The sequence below is a fragment of the Jaculus jaculus genome, chromosome 1, assembly GCF_020740685.1.
Source record: "Jaculus jaculus isolate mJacJac1 chromosome 1, mJacJac1.mat.Y.cur, whole genome shotgun sequence".
NCBI lineage: Eukaryota > Metazoa > Chordata > Mammalia > Rodentia > Dipodidae > Jaculus > Jaculus jaculus.
The window spans coordinates 40507371-40534292 of NC_059102.1; the positions used below are offsets into that span (position 1 = coordinate 40507371).

General features: G+C 44.6%; 1 protein-coding gene across 31 annotated transcripts in view; it reads left to right on the plus strand.

Annotated features, from left to right (window-relative positions):
• Nucleotides 1–26922, plus strand: part of Sorbs1 (sorbin and SH3 domain containing 1) — a 259137-nt gene that overhangs the window by 147633 nt on the left and 84582 nt on the right. For 23 of the 31 annotated variants that reach the window (XM_045134864.1, XM_045134873.1, XM_045134902.1 and 20 more), the window contains 4 exons: nt 5795–5907; nt 11501–11533; nt 15711–15852; nt 20491–20520. In XM_045134864.1, coding sequence (XP_044990799.1) covers nt 5795–5907; nt 11501–11533; nt 15711–15852; nt 20491–20520 — 318 coding nt within the window. Of the gene's footprint in view, nt 1–5794; nt 5908–11500; nt 11870–15710; nt 15853–20490; nt 20521–26922 lie in introns of all 31 variants that reach the window. The other 8 variants (XM_045134824.1, XM_045134976.1, XM_045134844.1 and 5 more) reach the window with 2 other exon arrangements.

Below are 26922 nucleotides of genomic sequence, written 5' to 3' on the forward strand. Positions count from 1 at the left end.
TCTCCTGAGTGGCAGTAGCAAACAGGTATCATTAAAAAATTGATCCTTGGGCTGGAGAGATGGCTTAGTGGTTAAGCGCTTGCCTGTGAAGCCTAAGGACCCCGGTTCGAGGCTCAATTCCCCAGGTCCCACGTTAGCCAGATGCACAAGGGGGCGCACGCGTCTGGAGTTCGTTTGCAGAGGCTGGAAGCCCTGGTGCGCCCATTCTCTCTCTCTCCCTCTATCTGTCTTTCTCTCTATGTCTGTTGCTCTCAAATAAATAAATAAAAAATGAACAAAAAAAATTTAAAAAGAAGAAAATTTAAAATAAAAAAATAAAATAAAATAAATAAAAAAAATTGATCCCTTGTCCGCATTAAATCAGTCTTTTTTATGACTACTTGAGAGGTCAACTGAGATGTTGGAGGGAATAGTTTTCACAAGAGAGAGTACCCTCACTTCTGACATGCAACTCCAACTTCAGGTGATTTCCTCAAGCTCCTTCAGATTTGATATCATGTTAGAAGGAGTCATAGTTTTTGCTTAGTACAGGAAAATATAGAAGTCAAAAATTAGTTCAAAAAAGTACATAATATAGAATCAGGAAATACCAGAGTTACCCATGCTCATTACTGGTTCCACCATGGAGTCTGGACACATTATTTCCCAGCATCCGTTTGTTTGTGCAGGAAGTTTACCTGAGCCTTTGTGTCCTGAGCTATTTAGGATTCCTTATATCAGTGCTCCACTGCCTTCCTGGTGGCCCCATCTCCTCTCTAGCAGACAGTGGAGCTCCTAATGGCTCAAAGCTCTGGCCCCAAATCACATTATTATTATATGACTCAAGTGCCCAGGTAAACAAAGATATTAACATGTGACAGTCCAAGGACTTGGCAGTTACTTCCCAGGAGACTACGGCAAAGGCCAGACCTCTTTTGGAGCATCATTACATTCTCTTCCACAGAGCATGAACAAAGGCAAACACAGATAAGATTGGGAAAACACAGACATGCTCTTAACACCAATCATCTACCTCTTGAGTAACAGAACACACTGAAACTGATTCTGAAAACTATCCTAAAATCCCAAGAATCAATTGTTAAAAAGAAAGAAAGAAAGAAACCAAAAAGAAATTAGCACAGAATTGATAAAAGAAAATATGAGGGGGAATGTAACCACAGGCCAGAAACATGTATGAACAGATGAAAGAAAATATAAGCAAAAATAGATTAATTTCTTATAGAACAGCTGAATTTCTTCAGAGCTACAAATCTATCTAAAAGCCAACTTTTAAAAGACTCCCCATTCCTGGGTACTATAAGTTACCATTTTACTGAAGAAATAATTTTTGACAGTCTGCCCATCAGGATTCAACAAACTGATGGTTATTATGGAAAACTTTATCCCATGAACTCAGGTATAATTCGCCCTGGGCTGCTACCAACATTTCAAGTTCAGAAGAAAAGGTAACAGATGAGGGTTGATGACATGCCAGAGGTGTGGCTCTCCAGTGAGGAACAGGGAGCTACCTGGAGAGGTTCTGGAAACTGTCCTTTGAGGGAAGGGGTAGGGGAACAATTTTAAAGATTTGGAATGGGAAGAGAAAAGGAGTTTAACCTTAAGGTCATCATATCATTGAGGAATTTGCCAAATGGTGAGAGCATGTACTGTAATTTAAATTTAAGAGGAGTTTTCCCTGTATGTTTTGAATTCCTGCTTTATAAATCCCATACATCATGCCATGTATATTCATTTAGTCCTGCGACTCATAAGAATCCATGTCTATTTTGCATTGAGGCTAGGCCACCTGTTGCAGGATGTGCAGTTAACAATGAGGGCTCACAGGAAGTGATCTGACAGCAAGATGACAGCCGCTTATAGTACCTATGTTACGAGGTCTAGTGTTGCACAAGGAAGACCATCAACTCGTGGAATGTGAGGCAAAGTTTTTATTGGGTAAAAAAAGAAGAAGAAGAGAGTCTGTTATACCAAGTCTGCACCCCAAAGGTTAAGAGGGCAGCAGCCCTGAACTGTTTGGCATGTCAGCTTTTATTGGAAATAACCATATGATGTTAGGGAAAAAAAAAGGATGGGAGTTAAACCCTAAATCACAACTTACATGTGAAAGTTACAGCCATAAAAGTAAAAGACAAAAAAGTGGAACTTGTAAACAGATCTGTTGGTCAGTTACAGGAAGTGCTGCCTGGGGGTGTGAGGTAGTCCTATGAGCAGGAGTCTGATTATCTTAAGGAGTTTGCTCAACAATGCGGGCCCCAGGAGATGCTATTCATCATAGCAGAGCCTCTTGTTTACCTGCCATTAGCAGAGCCTCCTGTGTGTCTACCATCAACCTATATAAAGGCATAACATATATAAACATATATAAAGGTATAAAGAAATGTAGAGAAATCTAACATTTTGCTCTCATTACACGGACAGTTTTGGAAGCACAGCCACACCTCAGCCAACTTTCCATGACCCATCTGTTTGCTGTGTCACTTGAATAGAATCAACCTAACTAGGAACCAAAAAGAATGTGTCCCCAAATTCATGTGCCACGTTTATCTCCTTCATTGAGTAGCTCCTCACTCAGAACTTATGGATGCAAAACCCCACTACATTTGAAGAATGACCTGTTAGAGAGCATCCATAAATAGCAACTTGGAACAGAGAATGGACCATTGAAAATGATAGAGTGAAGGTGGATGATGGACCATTGTCACATGTGTCACCTGTGTTTGAGGGCCTGCCAGGTGCCTGGAGTTCTTTGGATAGCAGTGTCAGTATTAAATGCGATCACTGCCACATGCCTGATCTCTAATTCCTTGACAGCCCTGTAAGGAGGACATGGGATGGGGACCAAAGTGCACAGATGAGCAATGTGAAATGTGGTGTGGCTTATGCAGTTGCCCCCACCACACAAGTAAGGGCTGTGCAGTATCGTGAGTAAAACTCATGCCCTGTAAATTTCCAAACGTTGTGGTTGTGGGGGAGAAGGCATACTGTGCATTGTCCATACAGCAGTGCAGAAATGTAACAAGCAACCTGTTCAAAGAGCATATGACTGGATCACCTTAGTAAAAATTGTGACAGCCATTAAAACATGAACATAGTTGGTTTTCCAAAATAAAGATATTTTTTATTATATCATTGGTTCTCAAAGTATATAGACTACCAGCCTAAGCATTTGTTAGCAGTATTGGTTCTTGGGTTTTGCCTCTCCCTTACTGACTCAGAAGCACTAGAGTGTTCCCAAGGACCTGAGTTTACTAAGGCTTCCCTGTCATTAATGCTACCAGACATGCTCTTCATAGGATGAAGGCTGCCTGCCTTGCCTTTTAATCTGATACCCCTTTCTTCCCAGCACCTCTGTAATGGGGTGCTGGGGGTCCAGGAAGGTCCTTGAACCCCAAGCCCTAGGTTCGTTTCTAATTTTAATCAAATAATTAAATAAAAAAGAAGACTGAGAAAGATGATTATTATTATATTTATTTAGGAAAGTACAGAGTCAAGAAAAGGTACCCACATGGCTAAAGCTCCCAATTGGAGGGCCTGGAGGAAAAAAAAAAAAAACACAGAAAGAAAAGAGAAAATAAAGTCCAAGGAGCTCTTGTCATGTGGGAAGCTGGAGACAATAAAGAACTAGTGTAGAAAATAAGGGTTAGGGTCCTGTCCTGGCTGGGCCTGGGCCAAGCCAGCCAGGGCCCAATGGAGGAAAAACCTCACCCACAACTGGAAGTTCCCAAGTGGTCAGAGAGCCTGCCCTCTCCCTGCAAAGATATTTGTAGCCTTGGAGTGGAGGTGGGCTGACTTCCAACTCAGGTAAACCAGAGAGACAGCTGGTTGGTTAGGGCTGGCGGCTATCTCAGGAAGAAGCTAGCCCTGGCACCATGTTCTGGGGCCTAAACTTAACCAATCGTAATAATTAAATCCTATGAAAGACCTCCCTCCCAGGAAGGGGTCCAGGTTGTTTGTGGAAAAACAGGTCTAGGGAACTAGACAAGAGATGATAAGTCAGGCCAACTTTGATTTCTAGCAAATGCAAACTTTCCTGCCCTTTTTACCTTCAGGGGTCCAGTCACCCTAACTGTACACCCCCCCACACACACCTCCTTGACATGTAGTTTCTATTTTGTGGCTATTGTGGGTGGTGGCTGTGGGTGGTGTTTCAGAGTGCTGTATATGAATTCTGGAAACCTAGGCTGACTGTTACATCCCTTCCTGGGTGAGGCTTTGTGCTTTTTCCTGAGCTGTCTCCAGCCATGAGTTTAAATTTTTTGGTGGTCATACATATGGGAGTGTTTGAACAGAGCTCATTTATGTATTATCTGTGGCTGCTGTTGTGTTCTTTGGCAATCGGGCACAACTTCAGTTCACTGTGCCTTATTTGAAAGGTTTGGGACCAGAAGTAGTTCAGATTTCAGATTGTTTTTTTCAGATTTTGTAGTATTTTCATATAAATGATAAGGTATCTTAGGGAAAGGACCCAAATCTAAATATAAAATTCATATGCTTCACATCTGCTTTCCCCATATAGCCTGAAAGTAATTTTTACAGTATTTTTATGTCCCAGATTTTGACTGTGGCCTGTCACATGAAGACAGGTGTGGAATTTTCTACTTGTGGCGATATGTTGATGCTCAAAAAGTTTCAGATTTTGGACCATACAAATTTCCTGAGACTATGACCCTCCAAACCTGAAATACCTATTATCTGTTCCTTTCCAGAAAAGATTTGTAGACTCATGGGTTAGAAAAAAACATATGTTGAAGATGGTGATAAATAGCAAGTATTTATTGAACTTTGCTAAGTGGTATACTAAGCATGTCATATGCTTAATGCTTAAAGGAACACTAGTAAAGGAGGTATAGCATATTATCCTTATTATTCACATGGGCAAATTGAAGTTTAAAATTTGCTTAGAACCACAGAACCCATAGGTGGTAGAGCCAAGGTTTGAACTGAGATCCTGATGCCTTCCCAGCTGAACATATGACCATGGTAGGCTACTGTCACATGGTTCTAGGACAAGCATGAAGACACTGAAATGTATCTGGCAATGGCCGGGAAGGCTGAAGGGAAATAAGGAAGCCTTGTAGAGTGGTGCACATTTAGGAAGAGTGGTTAGGTTATGAATGTTTATATATATATATGCCTCATTGAATGAGAAGACAGGGAACTTTGCTGAGAAAAGACAAAGTCCTATCGAGGCAGATACCTCAGGGCTTAAATCCTGCTCTATGCTAATGAGGCCACAGAAGCTTTGGGAAAAGGGTCCTGGCTACTTCCTTGCCAGAGCCGGTTAATTAGCCCAGCCTGCTAATGAGGAGCGGTCATTCTGAGCCCACAGCAGGCTTGGGGTGGAGAATGAGAGTGAGTAGGGATTTGACAGTAGAGAATTCTGTTGCCTTTCTGTCTGTAAAATAAGAATGTCAAGGAACAATTGTTTCTTCATTCCTGTCAATGTGAGCCTTGTGTTTTCAAAGGTCAGTGCCTGTGAGCACATCATGGTTTCAAGTGGGTTCCTATGGTGATTGGGCCATCGTGACTGAGGGCATTTTGTGTCAGACATTGAGTGCTGGGTTTTCAACAATCTGCTTCCTGCAAATGTAACCATTTCTGGTTTTTTCATTTTTGTTTTCATCTTTTCTGCTCCCCTCATAGGTCTAGAACCAGAAAAATTTTTAGCAGGTGTGGTTTCTCTTGCATTGCTACCCTTATTCTTGCCTTGCAGCAGGGACCCCTGAACTAGAGGGAAGTCACGGGGTGTTCCCTGTGAATGACTTGGTTTTATTTTATTTTTTTCATTTCTCAGATGAGTGGAAGCTTTCTTCCAGTGCTGATGCCAATGGGAATGCCCAGCCCTCCCCACTCGCCGCCAAGGGCTACAGAAGTGTGCAACCAAGCCTTGCTGCTGACAAGCCCCAGGTAGGTGTGTGCCCACAGGTTGGGTGGGAGCTTCAGTGAGGCCTGTTCTCTGGCTTGGTGGCCCAGACTTGTGACTTGCTGCTTACTCAGCAGGATCCTGGAATAGGATTCCAGCCTTTGGTTAGCTTTGATATACAGCTGTATTAGGAGAGCTGGGATTAAGTAAGGGAAACTGAGGCATGGAATGACATTAGTCTACACGGGTATTGGAAATAGACTTGAAGTTTTCAATGGTTGAGATAGATAGACAGACATGTTCTAAGAGAGGAGATTCACTTAGCCTTGAATAAACAGAGAACAGTCTAAACTTATTTTCAAGTCTTTAGAATACAGTGTTTGGAAGAGTACCTCTAGTGTTTATTCAGGTAACTTTGTGGAGTTGGGGGCTGTGAGAGTTTGAGCAACTGTATTCTCACAGGTTAGGATCAGGTAGTTGTGGCCACACTAGGAATCCAGCAGCCCAGGGAACTTGAAGACAGAAGTCACCATGGCAGTACAGCCTGGTTTTCACAGCCCAGCTCTGATGTACAACAGAAAATCCAAAGCCCAAAGCTGTACAACTTGGTATAGGGATAATTTTGCTTAGATCACTCCCCTGAGCTGATTTTCCCAGAGTTTTTCTCTTTCTTTCCTATTCATACTTCGACATTTTGATGAAAGGAGTAGCTCCTCTGACAATTCAGGTGTTTTTACCTAAAAGGAACCGCTCCATGGGAGGATTTTTTTTTATCTTTCTTTTTAAAGACAGTGTTGCCCAAAAGGTGCCCAGTGTGGTCCTTTTCCCATGTCTCCCTCAAGGGTGCCCCTAGAGCACAGAAGGAAGTCAGCAGAGGTACATTCCTCCCTCTATGCAGGCTTGGTCTCCCAGGCCTGGAGTTGGTCTACCTTGTTGCTCACTGGTGCCTTGTAGCTTTTCTGCCTCCTGCCACATGTGCTTCCCCTAGCGCAGCCATAGATAGGCACTGTGGTTAGAGCCAGGATCTGTGAATGGGCCTGGCCTCCTGAGTCTTTCCTAGACATAGGGACTTTGGAGTGACTTGCCTAGTTAATGGCTTGCCCATTCTGAAACCTTTCTGAGTTTTTAAATGTTCTGCCTGTGACAGACGCACTTCCCCTAAGCCATCTCAAGAATAGAAACAGTCAGCTCTGCCCAGCTTAGAAAGCAGTGCTGATCAATTCAGAGTGAGCGCAAGCTCACCATCCTCTACCGCCAGGCCTTTAGCCTCAAGCCCAGCTCAGTAATTCCTTTTGGTTTTGTAACTACCTCTTCTTGAGAGATTTTAAAAGCTCATGAAAGAGTTAGGGACATGATTTTCAGGGTGAAGTATTTGCTTAGGATGTGCAAGACCCAGAGCTCACTCCTCTAACACCTCTACAAAATTAAAACTATTTTTAAAGGCATAAAAGTAAAGAAATTTTAAAAATTCATTGATTTAATAAAGCTGTATTGTGTTCAGGTTACTGTGGAGTCTGTTAGGATGGGCTCTGTAAGTAAGGTTGAGCACCCTGAGGTATCTCCACCAGCAGCATGTTTCCTTATCTGGTACTCAGTTTTCTTTTTCTTTTCTTTTTCTTTCTTTTTTCATTTTCAAGTTAAATTCCAGACTGAGATAGAATTTACTATGTAGTCTCAGGGTGGCCTCAAATTCACAATGATCCATGATCCACCTACCTCTGCCTCCCAAGTGCTGGGATTAAAGGCATGTGCCACCATGCCCGGCTCTCATTTTTCTATTTCTGAAAGGGACAATGGCAAATGGCTGATGCAGACTGTTTGTTCTTCACATTCCATATAAAACTGGCCATCTAAATGTCAAGAATACTTATGTCCTGTATTGACTTTCAGATTTGTTTTCTGGATGGTACTATGATTTCTTAGCTGTGTGACCCTGTAAGTACACACTGGCTTAGACAAAGACGAGGTCAGCTGGGCTGGTGCTTCCCTGACTTACTTTTGGCAGCAGAGTCTCACAGGTCTGTGGACATAGAATTCCCTTCAATGGTCTGAGTTGGAGTCCAGGAGACCAGTGGGCCACGTGGGAATTCTTCTGCATCCTGCCAAGCTGGACCTGTTGCCCTCTCCCCAGATCCAAGGAACTGAGCCTTTCCTCTCTGTGACATCAGCAGTAGCATGGTGGTTCCCTGTGAAGATGGGGCTTGTAGGTTCTGAACAGTATAAATAAGTGTAAATCATAAATATAATTAAGCATGCCAATTTTTTAAAGAAGTAACTCTCTGTCTCCCTCTTTTTCCACTGACTTACCTTTTAAAAAGATAAGTGGAATTTCATTAGTGGCTACTTGGACAGGATTAGGAACTGTGTGGTGGCTACACATTTATGATAAATCAGTAAGTAGTTCCTTCATGTAAAGTCACTAGCCCTGTCCCCTCCTTTAGAGTTAAAAGAAGCCTCAGGACAGGAAGTCCTTTGGCTCTGAGTGCATTGTGGACACTCTGGGGAAGTGTCCTTTTTTCAGGGTCACAAACATAATGTCTTGCAGTTCTGGTACCATATAAGGCCACAACTGAAGTAGGTTAACAACTCATTGAGGGCTGGAGAGATGGCTTAGTAGTTAAAGTGCTTGCCTGTGAAGCCTAAAGATCCATGTTCAACTCTTTCAGCTCCCACATAAGCCAGACTCAATGAGACACCGAGTGTGCAAGGTTGCACGTGCACACAAGGTCACACACACATCTGGAGTTCAGTTGCAGTGGCTGGAGGCCCTGATGTGCCAGTTCATTCTCTCTCTCACTCATTAGAAAAAGAAAGAAAAGAAAGAAACTCTTTGAAACTGATTTCTAATTTTGGACAAGAAGCAACAGATGCTCAAAGTTAATCTAAGCTCAAATCAAATGGTCTTTTGCTTCCTCTTGACAGCCCTTATCAAGTCACGTGGCAGACTCTCGCAGTGTGCTTGCTAGTCCAGTTGGTTGGTTTCTGGAGAGCATCATTTATACTGCGAACACACCCCAACTTGGTTCATTAAACCAAGTGAACCCATCTGACGGTCTCCGTGTACTGTATACCAGAGAGGAGTGGTCATTTTAGATTTGGGGCTGGTATATATGGTCATATTCCACAGGTGGCATTATGGATGTACTGTGAACAGGAGAATACTTAACTAGATGTTTCTTTACCCAAATGATTTGGAACTTGAAAGCTGAAGGTCTTTACCTGTGCATGCACCCTTCTAGTTTTTGGTCACAATGCAATGGTCAGATACTGACCAAGCTCTAATGTCCCTCTCCTGTGTTGTTTGGAGGATGGTTCTGGTTTTCTTGTAGTGCTGAAATCCATGAGGATTGGGGATAGTGAGGAAAGTCTAGGAACATGAGCTCTCCTCATCTTAAAGTCTAGTTCCCAGGAGAGCCACAGATTGACTGAGGCAGATCAGGCCTGAGAGTAAGTCAGGCTCCTGGCCTCTGCCCCACTGAGACCCATGAGGAGTGTTGTTGAGGGAAAGGGGAGGAAATTTGATCTACAGCTCCTGTGGCTCTGAACCTGTAACTAGAACCTTAGATTTAAGCTGTGGCTGAAGTTGATCCCCCAATTATAGAAATGATTCTCAGTGTTTGGTGGTGGGCCGGCTGGGACTAGAATTGAATGAACCAGGACAGTCCGATTCCATCGGCCCTTTATGTGCTACATGCCTTGGTCCCTTTTTCTGTGTGCATCAAACACGGGAGCTACAAGCTTTTAATGTCATGATTGTCTCACCACTGGCTCAATGAAAGCATCTGTCTCTTGTGAATACAAATATGGGTGGTTTCTCTAGTCAGGGGAAAAAAAGGAAGGCACTCAAAAAAGCCCAGTGAACTTAAACTCCTAAAGTTAAAGCCATCAGTACAAGTCCCATGGAAGGAAAGGAGGCTGGGATGGGAAGGGAGCTCTGGTCTTCTTCCGCTGACATCTGGTTCCTTGGGCACCCTGCTTGATACATTCCTTGAGTCAGGAGGTCAATAGAGAAGCAGCCGGCCAAGGCCTGGAGTCAAGTTGACTTGGCCAGGTCCAGTCGGGCTCAGCCCCCCCGGGATGTGACTCAGATCAGCCTGTGCAGGTGAGTGTGAGTCAGTCCTTCCTTGTGCCCACAGGAGAGCTGTAGGTACTGTGAGCATTTGCTTTAAAATGTGTCAAGAGTTGTTTTGTCTTTTGATCACATTGTACTATTGTTTCTAATGGTCCTCCTTCTTTCCATCTCCCTTTCTTTTTCTTTCCCCCTGTTTTGATATCATGTCTTGAAAATACTGCTAAAGGTTCTGTCTTCCCCACACCCTCCCTTCCCTCAAGAGGACCGCTTTGCATGGCAGCCTCTCACCATGCACAGGAACTGCAGGGACTCTCTCTACATGAGCTCACCAAAGCCTTACATCCCGTTCAGCACCCCCAGCCAGCAGAACCCTTCACAACCTCAGCCTATCTCTGTGCTGGCAGCTAAACTGGCTCCCAAAGATGCCACATGTCCTGTTCCCTTGCTTCTGGGGTCCATGGTCCTTGGTGCTTCATCCCAACCCCAGCGGCACTATGTAGCCAACAGGTTAGTGTATAGTCAGAATGTGAGCTCTAACCCACCACATGAGGCTGTTGGGAATAAAAAGATCAGCAGCTTATATGTACCTTGTTTCTCCAATAACATTTGCTGGGTGGCATCAGAAAACTCCTCTTGTATTGCACGTGACTCAGCCAAAGACACTCCCTTGGAAGCTGCAGGCACCCAGGCACCAGCTCCCAGCCTTGTCCCCTGCACAGCCACAGCCAGCACAGGAGAACCACCCCCTGCTCCTCCTCCTGATCCTCCCAAGCTATTCCGTGGCCACCGGAAACATGCCGGTAACTGTGGAGAGAGTCCCACCCCGGGGACCTGGGCTTCGTTCCCAGATGCAGTGAGACCTGTGCTAGGCCCCCAGGTTACCTCTGAGCCCGAAAACCAGAAGAGCAAAGAACCTTACTTTTTGCAGCCGTGTTATCCAGCCAAGGCAAGAACCTAGGAATGTTTGTGTGTCTTCTGTGCTGTGTCTTTCGAAACCAATGTGAGCAGCTCATTTGTCCTCTGGGCTGCTCTCCCTCCCTGTCTTCTTCACTGCTGCTGCGCTTGAATCCCAAATTCTGCTCTCCAACCCTCTCAGCACAGACCTCTCTCTGTCTCCCTTTCAAGAGAGTAAAGAACTGTAAACATGCAAGTATGCCAGAGTGAGGAATTCATGGACTAATGTGGTGAGATAACTGTTTATATTTGATGACAAGATGCAAAAAAAACTGTTATTTATTCCCAAGCTTACAGGTGCTATAGCAGTTTTGTGGTGTTAAACAGCCTGCCTGCCTGCCTGTTTTGTTCTCTCTTTTTCTCTCTCATAAAGTGTTAAAAAGATTCAAAAATAGATGGATGGAAAGTGAACTTGGATGGGGCTCCCTCTGTGTCATGGAGTATCAGAAGGCCAGCTGGCTAGCACCAACTGTCTCGTGTACTCCGAGGAAAGGGCACCGATTAAATATTTCTCAGAGTGCATCACTGCATGTCCATGTTCCACTGCTTAAATTTGGAATTCTGCCTCTATGCTGTACCCCGTTATGTAATGACCCACTTATTTCCCACAGGATGCCACTTCCTCCAGCCCAGCCCCGCCTGAGGTAATAGTTGTCCCTCTCTACCTGGTTAATACTGACAGAGGGCAAGAAGGCACTGCCAGACCTCCAGCATCTCTGGGGCCACTTGGCTGCATCCACACTTCCCCGGCGACCACCCCTGCTGCCTCACCTCTGACCTTCCCAACTCTAGACGATTTCATTCCCCCTCATCTGCAGAGGCGGCCCCACCACAGCCAGCCAGCCAATGCTTGTGGCCCCCTTGCCCCCACTAGCCAGACACCACCATCCTTCTCACCACCACCTCCGCTGGTCCCTCCCATACCGGAGGACCTCCACAGAGTCTCGGAGCCTGAATTCCTGGGAGCTGTCTCAAGTACCGTAAGCTCGCTGGACTCCCCTCCCCAGTTTTCCTGAATGCCTGCTCGTGGCAGTAAACCCCCTTTCTCACTGAGTACTAAATTCTGAGGAGACGTTGGCTGCACTTGTGTTATGACTGGACCCGTGTTTGCTGTCCCTAGAATGCATGGCTCCCATGTGTGTCTTGTGGCTGCCTGCAGCTGCTCATGACTCTCAAGTGCCTTCTCGTCTCTGTCCTGTGGGAAGTGCACGGTTTCCTGAAAGAACTTTGTCTTCCCTCTGAGAGAACATCTGTGACCTTTCCTTTGCCTAGTCCTGATTGTATAGACCAGGCAGATAAAATGTTGAAAGCCAAGGAGAGCTGCAGAATTCTGTAGAAAGTCAACGGCAAGTGTGGGCCCATATAACAGGACAGCAGGGGACTTGTGGGGGAGGAAAAGATTCACACTGTGGTTGACTTTATAAGTAATTAAACTCCTTTGTAACAGAAGTGACAGAGACTAGAGTTTTTAAAAAAAAGATTCAATTTGAGTGAATAGAGCTGCAAGCCCTGTACAAGTATTAGGACTTTCTCACCAGGTAGATAGCTGCCAGTGCCCCTGAGGAAAAGACCACAGTGGTCTTTGTGGCCTAATATATACTGATGATTGTGGGAAGTTGAAGGATCCTAAAACTTCATGTCCTGAATTGGTGAGGAAGGATTGTTTTCTTCATAGGTGGTAAAGCCAACTGTTGTAGGGAGAAATTTGACTACAATATGTGGCTCTCCTTTCCTAGAAGCCCACATTGAGAGAATCTGAAATAACCTCAAAATAAGCAGTACACAGGTGTACATGGACCTACTCACAAATCTGTGGGATTCAGTGGAGTTGAGTGGAAATAGTTCCTATTGTGATGGTTGGCATAGAGGAAGTGTCTGTTGACTGTTAGCTGGTACTTACTGTAATAGTAAGGAACTAGAGCCACTCCTCAAAAGTGACTGATTAACAGTCCCTGGGTTCCTGCTATGTTCTAGGGGTTCTCCTTGGTTTCTCAGGTAACTTAGGAACAAGCTAAGGCACAGGCTATCAAATGATTCTGGGGAGTGGTAATGTATCATTTCTCAAGGTTACTGCCTGTGAGATGCACTGAAAGTCAGGGACCTCTATACATTTAGAATTTGATTTAATGGGTCTGGGACATTCCTGGCACTCTTATTTAGTCTCAAGTACCCAAAGGGTTTTGATTCTAGAGGCTCAAAACACCAATTTTGAGGTAGAATGAGTTGTCGAGCCATGTATTTGGCAAACAGAACTAAACGTTCACCGGAATCTCCTTATACAAAGAGAGTTGCCTACAAAGCTGGCCCCAAAGGTTTATTAGACTGAAGCCAGTCATGCAGAGAACAGGAGGAGACTCCTTGCTTACTTCTGTAAGACTGTAAGAGGCCTCAAGCACACCTAAGCTGAGAACTCATGACCTCGGCAGGGCTTCTTCTCAAATCTCCAGATGGAGCCCAGTGTAGGTTGGCCAGAACCAGGTTGGATATGATCACAGTTTGGATTCCTTCTACCTCGAGCTTTGCAGTTTGTCTTGCTGGAGGCTGATACACTGTGCCCACCTCTAGCTGAACTTCTAGGCCATTTATAAGCCACTCTGGTTGGAGTGTGCAGACATGTTGCCTTGGGCATGGAATGTGTTTATCTGAGTAGCATGTGGTATGAATCTTGTCTACAGGGCTCTCCTCTCCCACTGTTGGTAGTTGTTGTGGACCCTGTAACTGAGAGTTTGTATAGCTCTGGGTTTGCATACCTGGTTGTTTTCTTTTGTGCCAGGACAGATGGATTGGAATACTTTTTCCAGCTGGCTTGATTACCCTGGTATAGTTTTCCCAGAAGTTGTCCCAATAACTTCTGGTTCAGCTTCAGTGAATAGTGAGATGACAAGGAAACTTCTTTCTCTCTCTCTGGACACCCCTGAGGGTGGTGTCAGGCTATGAACTTAACACCAGCTCCTGCTGCAGCTACTTGAGAACAAGAAGGGATAAGTCACATTCATTCTACCAGTTCCTTTTAGGGAGTTGCTGCTTTTGTTTTGTTTCAGAAATAAGACACAGAATAAAAACTTTCAAATGCTTAGTGCTCACAGGATCCACCCAGATCTCACATTAGGCACGTGTGCTTTAAAGAGCCATGCACTTGATGTTAGGTATTTTTAAATGTCATTTCTGTTTTATTCAATCACACTAGAGATATGTTGGGAAAAGTGTAGCTATGTTCTACTTTAAAAATTGAGATGACATGAGACACATGTTTAAGCTCATGTTCTGCCCCTTGAGTCTTAGAAAGTTCTTTTTTTACTCATGAAATTGAGCTCATAATTAACAGCAGTGGCTGTATAGGGAACTTCTGGAAGGGAGAGACTGAGGCATTGTTGGCAAAGTCCCTACTAGGTGTCAGGAGCTGTCCTGGGTGTTGATACCTACATCCTTCCTTCTGCTGAGCATGCATTTTCTTGCCACAAAGCACCACCCTTGCCCTGTGGGGGCACACACAATAGCAGATCTCTGAGCATAAATGCTTCAAGAACAGCTATCAAAATCTTGTTCTTAGCACCTTTTGAGAATGTCATCCTAGAGCCTGGGGAGCTGGCTCAGTGGGCAAAGTGCTTGCCAGGCATGAGGACCTGAATTCTGATCCCCAGAACCCACTTAAATGCTGGATGTGGTGGTGCACACTTGTAACCCTGGCTGGTGAGTGGAGGCAAGGAATTTGTGGGCTCAGTGGCTAGCTAATGCAGCCAAATTCATGAGCTCTGTGTTCAACAAGAGACCCTGTCTCAAAGAATAAGGTGGAAGTCAAGAGAGGAAGATACCAGTGTTGACCATTGGACCCCACATACTTGTGAAACTATGCCCATACAATCGTGCATGCATGCCACTCACACATGTAGCTCAGACAGTAGAGCATAAGGCTCTTAAAAAATGCCATCTTGGGGCTGGGAACATCAGCGGTAGAGTGTCTGCCTAGCATGGGTGAATCCTGAGAGATGTGGTGATATGGGGTGGGAGGGGATTGCTATGTTGGCATTAAGGTTTATAATTTTTTAAATAAAAACTTTACAAAACATGGAAATATGATGGAGGAAAATGACTAGGTCTTCTTGATACATTGCAGGGTTTGGGGTCCAGTTTCTTATTTGTTTTAAAAGACTGGCATTTGCCCATCATGCAGATTACAATAGTAATTTTATTGGTATTTCTTGTGATGAGCTCAGGTTTTTAAAGTCAGGATTTTCATAAGTCTTTGCAAATATTAGAGTGAAAAAAGTCACAGGAGAATAGGATAATATTCAGATCTCAGAAGCAAGTGTTAGCAAAGATAATATTCAGATCTCAGAAGCAAGTGTTAGCAAAACTGCCCAGTGATGTGATGCTAAGAATAACTTCCAGAGAGTAACTGTTACTTAACTCTTCTTTGTTCTACATAATGACTTGTTTCCTATTTCTCTATGCAGTGACTAACTTTCCCTTATCTTTTCCCCCTTAAGCTAGCTCTTGTTCTCGGATCGCGTTTGGAATTGCATGAGTTTTGCATGGTTTTATACTTGGATTTGAATTTGCTCTTGCAGTAACCAGATTGACCCACAGCTATTCCAGGTCACAGGGGGTGGTGCTGAGACTCTCAGCAGCATTCACCCCTCCATCCTTACTAATACCAACAAAACATTCCAGATTAAGCTTCACTGAAACTAGTGATGATATGACTTATTGGTTACATTGCCTTTTATAATATTGTTTTTATAGAGATTTATATTGCTTCTTCTTAAAAAGTATCAACTCTAGCTTTCTTGTGCTTATTTACAATGCTTGTTCTCTTTTCAGGGTAGTCCCTTACTAAATGAAGTTTCCTCTACCCATACTGAAACTGATTCCCAAGCCTTTCCACCAACCAGCAAACCATCGTCTGCCTACCCTTCCACTACAATTGTCAACCCCACCATTGTACTCTTGCAGCACAATCGAGGTAAGGGAACTTCACAGTGTCCTCCTCCAGCTCACTGGAGTTGGTGTGACCATTCTGTCCTATCTGGGGCAAAAATGTTGCACCATGGAAAATTTCATAAATCCTGCTCTAAGCCCTTTGCCCCAAGTTCCCCCTTTCTAGGACCCACAAGATCAATCCTAGCAAATGGGCAAAAGCCCCTGATTTTAATGAGGTGTCTGCATCAATAAGCTGGGCCAGTTCAAATGCATGTGTCACACCTTGGGTATTTATATTTATATGCAGACATTAAGTAAAAGAGAGGGTGAAGAATTTGTTTCTTAAGTCATTATATAACTAATTACTTATGAGACTTTCCTTCAAATATCTAAGTATAATGCTTCTTTGAAGTAGTGTCATAAATGATTTTTAAGTACCTAATTTAAATATTAACCAGGAAATTATTCTATTAACTTCTTTATTCATTGCTTCAAAAAATACCAGACAAAAGCAACTTAGGGAGGTAGGGTTGTTTTGGGCTCCCGGATTAAGGTTATAGTCCATCACAGCAGGGGGTCATGTTCGTGGGGCTTGAGACAGTGGTCATATTGCACCTGACGTAAGCAGTTAGAGAGAGATGAATGCTGCTGCTCAGCTTGCTTTCTCCTTTTTACTCAGTCCAAGACTCCTGTCTATGGACTGGTACAGCCGCATTCAGGGTGGGTCTTCCCACCTCAGTTGATCCAGTTTAGAAAATCCATCAGGCAAGCACCGAGGTTTGTCTCCTAGGTGATCCTGATCTTTCAAGTTGACAGCCTTAACCATCACAGCCTCTAAAACAGCAAGCATACTTTTTTACCTGGTGGCTCACTGGTCCTCTTTTTATATCTGAAACTGCTAAGATGTCATCTGTGGCATCCTCTACAACTGAGGTTCATGTGGCCATTTGTAACTGTTTCATGTGGCCTATGCAGCTCTGTTTAGGGTTTTTGTGTTGGGTTTCATGATTTCTCAAGCTATTCTGATTGGTTCTGTTGCATCTCTGCAGAGGTCAAGGTGAAAGCCAAGATGTTTTATGAAATAGTAATTGTATGTATTGACCCTTCTGCTTTAATATCCTGAAGTGACAGTAAACCCCATCTTCCTTTTTGGATGCTTAGAGGAATAAGCTTTCCTTTTGCAAATGTCCCCCAACAGTGCTCATGTAGGTATCCCCTATTAAACTCAGTGGCTCACACAAGTACACAAGAAAATAAAAGACATTGAAGTCAAAGAGAGTCTAGTTGGGAAGAAGAAGGGGTTCAGTGGAAGGGGGTGGGGGACAAGAAGCAGTAATGGGAGGAGATTCTGTTCAAAATACATTTATATGCGTGTATAAAACTTGTCAATAAAAATGTGAAAAAATTTAAGAAATCCATTGCAGCATAAAATGGGAAGTTTTCTGTCTGTCTTCTAAAGTGAAGAGGGTTTTTCAATGTAAACTCAAAGAACAGAGGAGGCTTACACATTCTGTTTGGAGCTCAAAGCTCCATTCCTTTTCTTGACTCCCTCCGCCTATTTCATAGTTTCCTCCCCTCCTTGCCCTTCCCCCTTGGTATTAACTTGGAGGAGAATGGGGCTAGGATCTATTTTTAATTGTTTTCCATACTAAATCAAGTTTTGTGTTTCCTGCTTCTAACTGGAAAAGTAGTTGCAGAAGACATTCTCTCTTGTTTCAGATATCTCCACTCCCATCTCCAGTAGCTGCGTTAGTGGTTTCATGATGTTGCACTATGTGTGACTCCCATGGTCTTCATCACCCATGAGTCTGTGTTTTACAGAAGAACAAAAGGGTCCCACACCCACCAAGCTTGAAGGAGCCCATTCTCCTTCCAGTGGCACCATCCCCTTACTGGCAGCAGCTCTCTGCCCAGATAGTGTTTGTGCAGTACAAAGTGAAATTTTGGTTCTCTATGGACTTCTTTATGACTCACTAACAAAAACCTAGTCTAGCAGAAGCAAGTTTCCAAGAAAAAAAGGCAGCTTCTTAAAAATGAGATTTATTCCCAAGGCAATTTGTTTTTGGGAAATGCCAAGTACAGTGCCAGCTGCATCTGCCAAGTCCCTTTGATGACACCTAGAGAGACATTTCCAGACACTAAAATGCCTGTAGTTCTTTGTTTCCTCCTTGAATAAAGGAATTCCTTTTATTTATCACGAGGAACTTTAGGTTCTTATGTTTCTCTTTTGGCCAAGTCCTGCCTTTGGTTTTTAAATATTAGAACTATGGGGCTAGAGAGATTTCTCAGTAGTTAGGGCGCATGCCTGCAAAGCCTGATGACCCAGGTTCGATACCCTAGTACCCATGTAAAGCCAGACACAGATGTACAGTGGTACATGCATCTGGAGTTCATTTGCAGTGGCTGGAGGCCCTAGCGGGTCCTTTCTCACTCTTTCTCTGTCTCCTCTCTTTTCTCTCCCCCACCCTCTCTGCTTGCAAATAAAGATAAATAAAAACTTTTAAAAAACTAGAACTGTACAGCCTGAGACACACACACACATCTTCAGAAAATGTTGCAAGTAATGACTATCAGGTTTTTTTTTTTCTTTCTGAATTCAATGGTAGCTTCCCATTAAAAGCAATGTCATGTGTTCATAGCAGGTAGGGCAGGAAGAGAGAGAAGAATGGGAAAAGGCTAGCTATAAATGGGGTTTGGGTCAAGCATTTTTGGCACTGCTTTGAAATTTACCCAGGTTGCCAGCTGTGCTTGACCTCATAGTACCCAAAAGAACAATTTCTTAACTATTGCAAAGTTCCCAGAGGGAATGATAACTTTATTCTACATCTGAAATCTTGATTTAGTCATCCTAAAAAAGTTCCACTTTTTTCTGTCTAGACTGTCCAAGGGCATAGCATGACAGTAATCCGTTTTCCCCAAGCCAGTCTCTCACTACTCAGGAAAAACGGGAGCCCAAGCCTCTGGCTTGACATTGAAGGTTTGGGGTAGAACAGCCCCTTGCTCCTTTCCTGAGGACTCATTCTAGGGTGTTTAGGGCAAGTGACTTACTGTTAGTCAGGGGAGGGATTTGAACATGGGGATAGTCTTAGGATTGACAGAAGCACATGCTCTCATGCTCAGGGCTCCTCAGTGCCCACTGTTTGTTGGGTCCTGGGAGTCTTACTATCTCACCATTCAGATTCGGGTGCTCCTAGGAGAGGATGGGAGAGTGAAGTTCCATGGTTTTGGACAGCTTGTCAGGCAGGTTGGTGCTCTTGGCTATGGTCCACACTGGAGAGCAGGACTTCAGGAGCACCTGGACATTTCTGTGGACATAAACCATCTGAGGATCACTGCAGTGCTGCTCACGTCTAACTTTGCTTAGTATCACTGCTGAACAAAAGCTACTACTGTTTGTGTGACACCCTATGAAAGAAAGGCCATTTTACACGTCAGCAGTGCAAACAGCATGGCCCTCTCAGCTGTATACACTTCCTTCTGCTACAGTGCAGGACCTGCCAGCTGCCTGAACACCAGAGCTCAGTGACCTTAGATGCCTCCCAATACCACAGAATGCCCTGATTTCACAGATGAGTAGACTGAGGCCACTAGCTTACTTGACTGGCCCTTGTCACCTGGCAAGCTACTGGCAGAGCTGAACCTGTAGCTCAGCTGGGCTTCTTGTCCAGCTGGTGTGGACCCCATCTGCACACCAGAGGTGGACAGTTCTTCCGCAGACTGTGAGGTCCTATGCTGCTCTGTTTACCTCTTCCCCACCCCGATTCTTGTGGCAGGATGGGAATGTGGCCATGGGGATGATGACAGCATGCATGAGCTGGTAAATGTTCTATTTTTATCCGTGTGACCGCCTTATATTTAGCAGCTGTGGAAGGTAAAGGTCATTTTTGTGCTTATCACATAGCCAGTGCACACATGGCTCAGCAAAGGAGATGTTGCCCCCCCCCTCCCGTCCCCACACGTGATTGCCCAGGGGAGCAAACAAGTGATAGCCCATCAGCATGAAAGACAGTGGATGGGGCTAGAATGGGAAAGAGTCCACGACCAAGAGTTGGGGATTTCAATTCTTGATCCAGATGGTTTTGAGTGTTATCTTGGGTAACCTGGGCTCCTTATCTGAGGTTTCTTAGCAAATGCTTATTTCTTGTGGGGTTTCTCCATTACCCTGGAGCAGCCACGTTGTTTTGTTGGCTGTGACTATTCAGTGAGGTAAACAGCTGTACCTAAATGCCAAGATTTCAAGTGTTGTGTATAAAAGCTCTTAAAGCATTACTGGCATTTGGCAAACTCTCAGGAGATGAGTAGATTCCACATTCATGATTCTAATCACATTTTCCTCAAAAGGAACAAAGTCTGGGATGGTACAAGGTCCTGTTCACATGAGCCCAGAGTTATTGAGAGAGTCACGAATAATGAGATCTTCTTGACATAAGATGTAAACTGCTAGATAACTTTGGCTGTCCCAAGCCTTGATGCAGACCTGGAGATCAGGAAGTTGAAAGCCCTCTTGTCTGGATAATGGGAGCCACATTGCCACCATCTCAGCTGGGCTGTGTATTTTAGTGACAAAGTCCAGAGGACAAAGAGGACCCGAGTTTGTGGTTCTAACTAGCTATACTGGCATTTCTTGATTATATGCGGTATAAATCTCACTTACACTGTGTGTTCTTTTCTTTTATCACAGAACAGCAAAAACGACTCAGTAGTCTTTCAGGTAGGTGATAATTATATTTTTCTATTAACATCTTTTCCCATTCAAGCTAGTGTACTGAGTGTTCAGTCAGCACTGTCTTCTGAGCTTCCGTCTGTGTTGGTGACTATGTTTATTGCTAGAACATTCCTGTACCCTAGAGTTTGTATATTGGGACAGACTCATGAAACAGCTAATAACTTGTCTCTTGGAGCTGTACTACATGCCCAGATGGTAAGACTGGGTTGTTCTGGCACAGAGCAAGGGGCTCTGAAGAGACCACTGTTTGTTGTTTTGTCTTTCTCATAGGTAGAATGAGTCAGGAGTTGGGAAATATGAGCAAATTCTTTTCTTTTTGGGTGAAAAACCCAAATGCCAGTAGACAACCCTGGGTAAGGATCCAGGTGAGAGCCTCCATACCTATTCAGAACTGCCTCTTGAACTTAAACTGTCATCAGTATCTCCTGGAAGGTTTATTGAGGCTCAGGCTCCTGTGCCTCACCTCCAGAGAAATGGATTTGGTGGGTAGGGGAGAGAATTTGCATTTCCACCCAGCTCCTGTGAGCGCTGGTGCCTCCCACCTTGTTGATCACCGAGACCCATGATTGTGTAGTGACCACAAATGTAGTCAGTTGTCAGGGGCTCCCCTGAGAAGGTGTGCAGAATGGGACAGCATTACAGTCAGAGGGAACAACCATGTAGACCAATTTGAGGAAACCCAGGAGTGGGGGGATGTGGGGCTTTCCAGGTGCAACCTCAGATAAGTTACCTGATGTCTGTAGACTTTAATTTTTTTTTCTGTGAGGGAAAAAGTGAATGGTGCCTCCCAGGTTACTGTGAAGCTCACAGGAGATGACACTAGCAAGCAGCTGTGTGTGTGCTGAGCTTTGTGAGGTGTGGGGTACTGTTCCATGCGGTTGCCTCCATCCTCTCACTAGTCTTCTTGTAAGTTCCATCCTTATGTAGGGCACAGAGCCAGATCCAGGCTGTGGGCTGCAGAAAGGAACTGTGCTGCCCATGAGCAGCTAGTGGAGCGGTGTGATGGTGTGTCACTCTTTGTTCATGGCTACTTGGGAGGATCTAATGCAAGCAATTGATTCACTCTCCAGAAAAAGCTACAATTGAGCATGTGGAGCACAGGCTCCTGAGCCCTGGGGTTAAGAACCCCTGATCTGGTGGATAACTGAAGCCACCACTCTCTGAGCAGCTGTGACATGGCTTTTGAATGACTTTATCCCACTGTTGCCCTTGTGATTTGGGCAGAGCCTGAGGACATGGGGTTCTCACACTCTCAACCTTATCAGAACTTGGCTACAGGATCAGAACAGGCTGTGGTTAAGTTCAAGGTGCCCTTTACAGCCCCTCTTTGAACCATCACACTCCAGCCAACTTTATTCCTTAGGCTAGGGCAGGTGGCTGTTGGGAAATATGCGCATACATATTCATATTCTCTCTCTCTGTGTCTTCCCCCGTCCTGCCTATGGAAGTTTGAAAACATAAGTGAAATAGATTAAAAAGGCACCTACCCACCTATTAGGAGACCCAAAATTTGGTTTATGCTCTCAGTCATAGTGACTTCACCTCTCTGAGCCACAATTTCCTTATCCCCTCACGTGAGAAGTAGGGGTGATAACCCTTGGCCCTACCTGCAGGAGCTCTTGTGTGGGACAGGAATGGGGAGGAGGATGTGCATGCTGGAAAGGGTCATGTTTGTGTGAGGACTTCTCCACTGTGTTCAATTCTCCAGGATAAAATAAATCTGATGCTATTACTCTCAAGAGTTCTGGGGTATATCCAATTATGATGTTAGATAGTGTGGGGCTGAAAGTGTGTGGTAAATGGTAGTTTTGGTTCACAAAAACAAAACAAAACAAGTCTTACTGAGGAGCTCCCAAAACAGAGAATGTTGCCTGGGTGACACTACCTAGTCTGTGTGCTTTAAAGCTAGTAATTCTCTGTCCCTCACCTGTGAGTATGGGACCCAAGGACCACCAGCTTTCTTCCCTTTAGCAAAATCATGCTGAACTCCTATGAGGCTGGACACAGAGTGCATTAGGCAGACTTTTCATTGCTGTAACCATATAAATATCTAACAGAAGCAATGTTAGGGAGGAAAGACCTTACTCATAGTTTCAGAAGTTTCAGTCTATCATGTCAGGGAGGGCAGGGTGGAGCAGCTCGCATGATGCTGGACAGGAAGCAGAGAGAAGCAGTCACAGAAAGGGGCAGGACAACATACTGCCTTCAGTGACATACTTCCCTCCACCAGGCCACTGATACAGTTTTTGCCACCTCCAAGTACTCTATTCACATACTGAATCTATCAGTGGATTCAATCACTGACTGGGTCAGAGCCCTTGTAACTTCCTCATCTCTGAAAAAAATGCCTTTAAAAACCCAGACAAGGTGTGCTTTACTAATTTGGTGTTCCTCCATCCAGTCAAGTTGACACTCAAAATTAAGCCTTGTAGATTTATCTGGAGATGGTGTTTGACCCTTTGTAAATTCTGGTTCCCTTGAGATTAGGGACAGGATCACAGGTCTGACACAAGGTGTAGAAAGTCCACTCTCCTTCCCCCAGGGAAGTGTAAACATTGTATTTATCTTCAGTCACAGAGCTTTGGGTAGAAGAAAACTTTATACCTCCCCCCAACATACACCCTGAGAGAGAGAGAAAGACACCCCGTCTGAAGTTGTCAGCATCATCATTTGTTTAGAGACCTTTGTAAAGTGCAGTGTAAACTAGAAGTAAATGTCCCGGAATATCATAGAGGATCAGTGTCTGTGTAGTGAGAAGTGACAGAACCTCTCATTGTAGAATAAATGCAAAGGGGGCCCTGTCACTTGTGCGAGACTGTTAGGTGTCACTTTAGGCTTTTACTCTACCAAATAACACTTTTCCTCAGGGGCTACATGTCAACCCTCCATATATCAAGATCCTTTTAGTCAGGTGCCATATATTCACAGTTTGTAAAGTAAAATAAGGGCTAAGCTTTATAGATAAAGGGACTCTGGAAAATCCATGGATTGCTAGCTGAGTATTTCAGTTAAGTGATTATTGTTGGACTACTTGCCCTAAGAATTTTTTTTAAAGAATTGTCTGTGGGTCTAGAAACCTTGAGCCTAGCATAGATGATGTTCTGAGCATCATCTCATAGCATTCACACACAAGGTGAGGCAGAGCTTGAGATCAGCTCCCTTGCTCCCTTGATCTTTTATTTATTTGAGAGAGCAGTAGTGAGAGAGAAAAAAAGATGGGGGAAGGAGAGAATGGGCACACCAGGGCCTCTAGCCATTGCAAATGCATGTACCACCTTGTGCATCTGGCTTTAGGTGGGGACTGGGGAACCGAACTTGGGCTCTTTGGCTTTGCAGGCAAGCACTGTAACTGCAAAGCCATCTCTCCAGCCCTCCCCTACTACTTTGGATCTCATTTGGTAAAGGCCTTTCCAGGTGGGAGGAGAATGCTCAGACTCAAGTTAAGGGTAGACTCAGGTAACTTGAAATCCCCCTGTACTTCACACTTCCTGCCAAATCCTTGGTCTCATGTTAGAATTTCCTGGGAGTGTGAGGACTTTTCCCATATAGCCAGTTTGCTCTGCCGTCCTCTGAGGTTTATGGTGATGATGCGAGGCATCAGGGTGTCTGAAGCACTCACTTCCGGAGCTGCACACAGAATGCTTCAATATTTAGAAACAGTTTAGCCTTCACATATGGAACTTGAGTTTGAGAAATTGTTCTGCAATCAGGGCAGAGTCATGCTGTACAGTAGACTGGAAGTTGTTGAACCTTAACATGTTAACCTCATGTTTCCCCACTTTCCCAGCCTTCCCTTCACCTGTGACTTGGCCAAAAGTGTTCGTGGACTCTCAGATTCCTCCTTTTTACCAAAGTATAGCTCCTCCCTCAACCTGGTACTGTGTAGTCAGTCAGTAGGGGGCCCATTTCAAGGCCCTTCATTTTTCCTCTCTTCTACTTCACTGGTAAGACTTTAGACTCCCCTTGTTTAAACCTCTTTGCCCTCCATCTTTTGGCCTCTTCTGTTACCATCTGACACATACCTTCACCTGAACTGAATTCCATCCCTCCTTCCTGTTCACACATACCCCTGCTCACACATACCCCTTTCCCTGATGCCTGGCACCTGGCCCTGTTGCTCTCTTGTAGTTGGTCCTTCAGAGTGTTCCTGTGGCATTCTTATCCTTTGGATGACTCCCACACCCACTTACGGATCCTTCTGTTTTTCAGCCTGTATCCGTGGCATCTCTCAGTGTGTGACTTCAGCCCTTGCCTGTGCTGTCGTTCCCTCTACCACAGAACTCTTGACATCTGCCATCACTTTTGTGCTTATAGCTCCAAAACTGTACCCTGCCAAGGCATCTCATCTCATGAGTCCTTCCCTATTTATTCTATGTCTCTAGGAAACTTCTACCTGAGGGTCTCACTGACTTCTCAAAGAGTTTAGTGCAATGCCTACCCCATAATTAGGCCAGAGTAGCCCAAGGTGGTGGTGCTTTTTTAGGTGTTCTTTCTGCCAGGGATACCCTCTACTTCCTCTTCAGCTAGTTGACTTCTCCTTAGGCAAGTGTGCTCTGAGCCAGAATTCTGCAGCTGAGTTGGATGCAGGCTCCTGTGTCAGTCCTTACCGTCCTGCTTTCTCAGCACTGGCTTACTTGCTCTTGCTGTTCACAAGAGTCTAAGCTTCTTCAGACCAGGATTCTGAGGTGCTTCCCTTCACATCCACAAGACAGCGCTGCGCATGGCCCCTGGCAGGTGCTTAGTGAATGCTTCTTCAACAACTAAATCATTTGGCTTTGCTAACCACTGACTGTATGATCTAGACCACACCTGGGTGTGCTTACTAGCTTTCTAAAAGTTCCAGTCTTGGGCCAGGTTAAATGGAGTATTAATGAGCACCTAACAGCACACAGCTTCTTTTTTTAAAAAAAATTTTTTGTTCATTTTTTATTTATTTATTTGAGAGTGACAGACACAGGGAGAAAGACAGATAGAGGGAGAGAGAGAGAATGGGCGTGCCAGGCCTCCAGCTACTGCAAACGAACTCCAGACGTGTGCGCCCCCTGTGCATCTGGCTAGCGTGGGACCTGGGGAACTAAGCCTCGAACTGGGGTCCTTAGGCTTCACAGGCAAGCACTTAACCGCTAAGCCATCTCTCCAGCCCAGCACACAGCTTCTTAAGCACATCTCTACAAACGTTCCAATAGAAATGTTACCCCCATTTTTGAATGAGAAAACTTGGGCACAGAAAAGTTAAGTGCCTTATCAAGATGAAACAGAACTTTCTTTTTTTTTATGAGAGAGAGGGAGAGAATTGGCAGGTCAGGGCCTTGAACCACTGCAGATGCTTGCATCACCTAGTGTGCATGTGCAACCTTGCACACTTTGTCATGTGCGTCTGGCTTACATGGTATCTGGAGAGTCAATCATTGGGTCCTTAGGCTTCACTGTCAAGCACCTTAACCACTAAGCCTTCTCTCCAGCCCCTGAAACAGAATTTTTAGTAACTTTTTATGTGGTCCTACTTGTTTTCTTAATGTCTAGATTACTAAGAATTGCTCATATGTCCATAGCATAATGCACATGACTCTAAACTTTTCTTTTTGAGGCAAGCCCAACAGACTAGCCCTGCTTTATGCAAGGGGGGTGCGGGGAGAGGGAGAGAGAGAATTGGCACTCCAGGGCCTCCAGCCACTGCAATCAAACTCCAGATACATATGCCCCCTTTTGTGCATGTGAGACATTGTACCCTTGCGTCACTGTGGATCTGGCTTATGTGGAATTGGGAGAGTCGAACATGAGTCCTTAGGCTTCATAGGCAAGCATCCTTTACTGTTAAACCATCTCTCTAGCCCCTTTTAAACCTTTTTTTCTCTAAACTTTTTCTAAAGGGCCACTGGGGAGATGGTTTAGTGGATAAGTGTTCTTGCTGCTCAAACATGGGGTCCTAATTTTGATCCCCAGGACCCATGTAAAAAGCCATGCATGGCTGCATGTACCTGTGCATGCCTGGAACCCCAGTACGTACTGAGGTAGTGGGAGGCCAGAGAATTGCTGGAGCTCACTGGTCAGCAAGCCTAACTGACAAACGGTGTGAACTCTAGGTTCAGTGAGAGATTCTGACTCAAGGAAATAAAGCAGAAGTGTCACAGCAGAGGACACATGACCTCTGCCTCCAGCCTGTGCACACATGCACATGGGGTGCACTCAGCCATGTGTATATGCACACACCAAACACACGCACACATGTGGACCAGATGGTAAACATTTTATACTTAACAGGCCACATAGTCACATCTACTCTGCTCAGCCATGGTAGCACAAAACACACATCAGCAATGTGTAAATGAACCAGCATGGCTGTGTTCTTATAAAACTTCACTTACAAAACAAGGGGTTGGTTCATGG